At 35.3% G+C, this 4961-nt stretch overlaps 1 protein-coding gene across 3 annotated transcripts in view; it reads right to left on the bottom strand.

Moving 5' to 3' along the window:
• The window catches only part of LOC102419596 (RNA polymerase II-associated protein 3-like), a 26805-nt gene that overhangs the window by 15560 nt on the left and 6284 nt on the right, over positions 1 to 4961 (bottom strand). For 2 of the 3 annotated variants that reach the window (XM_023748905.1, XM_006108307.3), the window contains exons 4-6: positions 4558 to 4628; positions 3393 to 3518; positions 2059 to 2186 (exon numbers count right to left, since the gene is read on the bottom strand). In XM_023748905.1, coding sequence (XP_023604673.1) covers positions 2059 to 2186; positions 3393 to 3518; positions 4558 to 4628 — 325 coding nt within the window. Of the gene's footprint in view, positions 1 to 2058; positions 2187 to 3392; positions 3519 to 4557; positions 4631 to 4961 lie in introns of all 3 variants that reach the window. The other variant, XM_023748906.1, reaches the window with a different exon arrangement.

A 4961-nucleotide genomic window follows, 5' to 3' on the forward strand; every position in this document is an offset into this window, starting at 1 on the left:
GCGAGGGCGCCAAACTAGTTTTATTGCTGGTGGGCGTTGGCCACAGTCGGATGGTGGAGCAGGTGAGCGAGGGCGCCAAACCAAGGCGGGGCACCGATCGCTGTCATCAGGGCAAGCCTCTGGTGGTTACTGAAAATTCTTTGCTCCCGCATGCTGTGGTCCCGCCTGGTGCTTGCACCTGCTGCTGGCGCCTGGCACTGGTCCCAATCGCTCAGTGCCGTCAGCAGGTGCGAGCAGCTGCAGCCAGCCCCAATCACCTCTGCGGACTTCTCCACCTCCCCCTGCTCCTGAGGGGCGATTGGGGCAGCAGCTGCCGATCACACCCACTGCTGGCACTGGCCCCAATCGCTCCATGCTGTCAGCGGGTGCGAGTGGGGCAAGCGCTGTTAGCACATGGGAGCAGCAGCGGCGGAAGCGGGGCTGCTGGCAGACGGGGGACCGAGGGCGTGGAGGATGGGCTGAGACCCACCTTGTGCCCAGTGCAGCCTCGCAGCCCACAGTTCCTTTCAAGGTGCACGAATTCATGCACTGGGCCCCTAGTAGTATCCCTGTTTATAGATGCTCCTATGTCATAGCTAGCCAACAACCACACAATTCTATCCCTAGGAGTCACTCAAATGGCAAAGAGTGAAGTCATGTTATCACACTAGTAACATAATTATCAATGCCGATTTCTGTGTATTCCTTACCCACACTTCATTAGTTAATCAATATGTGGAAGATGTGTCAAAGATCACCCCAAATTCTAGTGTCCTTATTCAAGTCTTCACATTAACATCTTTTAAAAACTTTTAATTTCAACTTGCCTATATTTTAAATGTAGTTTCTCATTATATAATGTGTTTTAAAAAGTATATATATCAGGATATCGCAAATTTTAATATCTTTAAAACTATATTTCAATATAATTGGTTTCCTTTATAATCCTAAATGTAAAATTAATTATACATTTAATAATTTTGCGCCGAAACTGGTTTGGCTCAGTGGATAGAGCATCGGCCTGCGGACTGAAAAGGTCCCAGGTTCGATTCCGGTCAAGGGCATGTACCTGGGTTGCGGGCACATCCCCAGTAGGGGGTGTGCAGGAGGCAGCTGATTGATGTTTCTCTCTCATTGATGTTTCTAACTCTCTCTCTCTCTCCCTTCCTCTCTGTAAAAAATCAATAAAATATATTTAAAAAATAATAATAATAATTTTGAGAACATTTCACAGTGCAGTCAAAGGAATCCATGGCATAAAAAAATTTAAAAATCCTGCCCTAGCCGGTTTGGCTCAGTGGATAGAGCGTCGGCCTGCAGACTGAAGGGTCCCAGGTTCAATTCCGGCCAAGGGCACATGCCTGGGTTGCAGGCTCCATCCCCAGTGGGGGGCGTGAAGGAGGCAGCCGATTAATGATTCTCTCTCATTGATGTTTCTATCTCTCTCTCCCTCTCCCTTCCTCTCTGAAATCAATAAAGAAATATATTTTAAAAAAATTTTTTTAATTCCTATTTATAATATTTATAGCATTTAAAAAAAATTCTGTCACTAGTGTGTACAATATTATTACAAAGATACAAAGAAATATAAGACATAGATTCTGCCATCAGATGTTACCCTGCTGATTGCCCAGCCTGGAGCCCCTGAGAATATCCAGAAATCAAGTTTTAGTTCATATATAATCAATTAGCAGTTTCAATGACAGCAATTCCCTTTTGTTATATATGTGTATGTATAAATATACATATAAGTATATATACAAAGACTACTTCCAGATTAAGATTTTGCCCAAAGGATTCTAAAGTTAAAAATAATTTTCAAATCACTAATTCAGAACAACATGCATAAAGCAATTTAAAAGTGTTAAGCTGTGTAATGCCAGACTATTAAAGTGGAAAAACATATATGAGAGCTAAATGTACTTAATATGTACTATGACATTCTCTCTCTCTCTCTCTTCTCTCTATTTTAATTTTAATGCTTAAGAGTAAACAAATTTTAATTTATTTAGCCAATATGCCAATTTAAGGTAAATTTCATTTTCAACCTGAAAAGCATTAAATGTAACCAATACTTACTTCTGAATCTTCAGATAGGCCATTGCTCTGTTAGCTGGAAGAAGGGCATTAGCGCCATCTGCTGCTATTCCTCGAGTATAGCATTCAATTGCTCTTTCATACTTTCCCTCTTTGAAAAATCCATTCCCCTATCATTTTGGAAAGAAGTATGGAGAAGAATGAAAACATATGCAAAAAAATTAGTTGAATTCACTACAAGGACACCACTCATCAGTTTATTATATAAATAATTAAAGCATATTTTAATTGTTAAAAATCTAGTCCATGATACATGTTTTAGAATTTGTTAGTTTGAATTGTTTTATAGAATGTTATTATTCTCTTCAGCTCCAAAAAAGAAAGTATACTACTCTATTACTCTGTATCATTAACCATTATTATACTAATTAGGTATTACACAAAGCTCAACTTTAAACACATTTTAATAAAGAGGCCCAAATATTATACTCTTTAGTTATTTAGAAGCTGTACAAAAGATGTTTGTAACTCACATAATTTTTGTGAAAGAACAGAGTATCAGAACTGAACAACTCACTCTTCAGTAGCATTAATAAACATAAACATAGGATAAATTAAGCTGTATTGAAATGTGTATACTAGATTTTATTGTAACGTTTACTTATAATCGAAGTCAGGTATATCACAATCAATGATCATTCCATAAGTATTTATTAGGAGTCTTCTATGGGTCCATTAAAAGCTGTAAATATATTAAATTAAAACTCAACTCAGGATTTCTACTGTAATTTTTTTTTTATCAGATAGTCTAGTGTGAACTAATGAAAATAATTATAAGAACAAATTGTAATTTATTTCTGTTAAATCTATAACTACATGTACTAGTAAATATGTTAAAATGCTCAAAAGTAGCCCTGACTGGTTTAGCTCGGTGGATAGAGCGTCAGCTTGTGGACTGAAGGGTCCCAGGTTCGATTCCAGTCAAGGGCATGTACCTTGGTTGCAGGCACATCCCTCAATAGGGGTGTGTAGGAGGCAGCTGATCGATGTTTCTCTCTCATTGATGTTTCTAACTCTCTATCCCTCTCCCTTCCTCTCTGTAAAAAATAAATAAAATATATATTTTTTAAAAATGCTCAAAAGTAATTTGTTCCCTAAAATTAAATGTTTTTTTTAAATTATGTATTAAAGGTCATCAATTACTCAAATTTTGAACTAGTAGGCTTCAGAAGTTTTATTATATTTATTTAATTTTCAGTTCCTACTGAAAAAAGAATTTTAATGTAATATTAGAAAAGACAAAACCTTAACTGATATATAAGAAACTAAGAGTAAACTCAGCAAAACATATATATGGTGGATTTCCTCTGGATTACCCGATCTTTCTCTGAAATGGCCTGCTGCTTATTCTGCTGCTCTTCCATTTGTTTTTTCTCTTCTTCAGTTGACTTAATCACTGTGTCAGCTTCCTTTGGGTGTGAGTTTTCTTTGGATGTTAAAGCCTAGGAGACATAGCAGCTAAACTAAAACAGGTAATGCAAGATGCATACATATTTGACTCTAAAATAATAAATTACTCAAATATATTGGAGTTTTTGCTACATTTCACAAAATAATATTTTTACTAATTCAGTCTTTCTACTTATTAAATAAAAGGCAAAAGACTATAATAAATTTAATGTGCATCTTATTCCAATTAAAATAAGTAGTATCCACTAAAGGTAGGTGCTTGTTTATTTATTCAACAAATATTTATTGAATTTCTACACAGGCCAGTTACTGTTCAAGGAACTATTTTCAAAAAGAAAGTAGGTAATTACGACCACATAACCAAATTCTCAAATTTAATTTTCATAGTCATTATTTGATTTAGGACAAAATGCAAAAATATACAGCACGGTTCACAATTACAATCAAGTTGATATATTTACCAACAGGTTTTTATGTGCAATAAATAATGGCCATATTTAAAAGCAGATTTTCCTTAATCAGTGTCACTTTTTTCTCATAGTTTCAATAGATGGCAAAATAATGATAACTGATTCAACAGCAAAGTGAAAGGAATATGTAACTGTTCAGTATCATTTGAAGCAAATTTTACATTTATATAATTATTTTCTTACTATTAAAAACATTAGTACATAAATATGCTATGATATAAACTACAAAGATGCAACAACTTAAAAATCAAAGAAATATGCAAAAGTTTTTCATACAGAAATCAAAACACAAGCCAAAACAAAGCAAAACAAAAGAAAATTAGTGGAATAATGAAAAATAATTCTGTCACCTGGGGGAAAAAAAGTAAAGCACAGTAGTTCTAAAGATCTCAGACAACTTTTTAAAATGATGATTAAGGATCTTTAAATACCATTATACTACTTCTTATTTGCAAGTTGTTTGGTAAAAGTCTATAGTACAAAAAATTAAAATTAGAATAATGTCTATATTAAATAATCTATAGTACAAAGTCTATGCTAAAACCCTACTTCATCATATAAAGCTAATAAGTAATGCAGTTAATTTAAGTAATTAGTTTACCTGATCAATTTTCTTGAGTTCATTTGTTGCTTCAAAGTTATTTGGTTCCAGTTCTAATACTTTTTCATAATCTGAGTAAAAGAGAGGATAAAAAATACTTGAAAGGTACATATTCAAAAACAATAATTACTTGCTGCGACATGTGACAAATAGGCAACTGTCCAAAAGCAAAATTAAGAGAAACTAAGAAATACTGCCGAAACCGGTTTGGCTCAGTGGATAGAGCGTCGGCCTGCAGACTGAAAGGTCCCAGGTTCGATTCCGGTCAAGGGCATGTACCTTGGTTGTGGGCATATCCCCAGTAGGAGATGTGCAGGAGGCAGCTGATTGATGTTTCTCTCATCGATGTTTCTAACTCTCTATACTCTCTCCCTTCCTCTCTGTAAAAAATCAATAAAATATAT

The sequence above is a fragment of the Myotis lucifugus genome, unplaced genomic scaffold, assembly GCF_000147115.1.
Source record: "Myotis lucifugus unplaced genomic scaffold, Myoluc2.0 scaffold_2060, whole genome shotgun sequence".
In the NCBI taxonomy this organism is placed as follows: Eukaryota; Metazoa; Chordata; class Mammalia; order Chiroptera; family Vespertilionidae; genus Myotis; species Myotis lucifugus.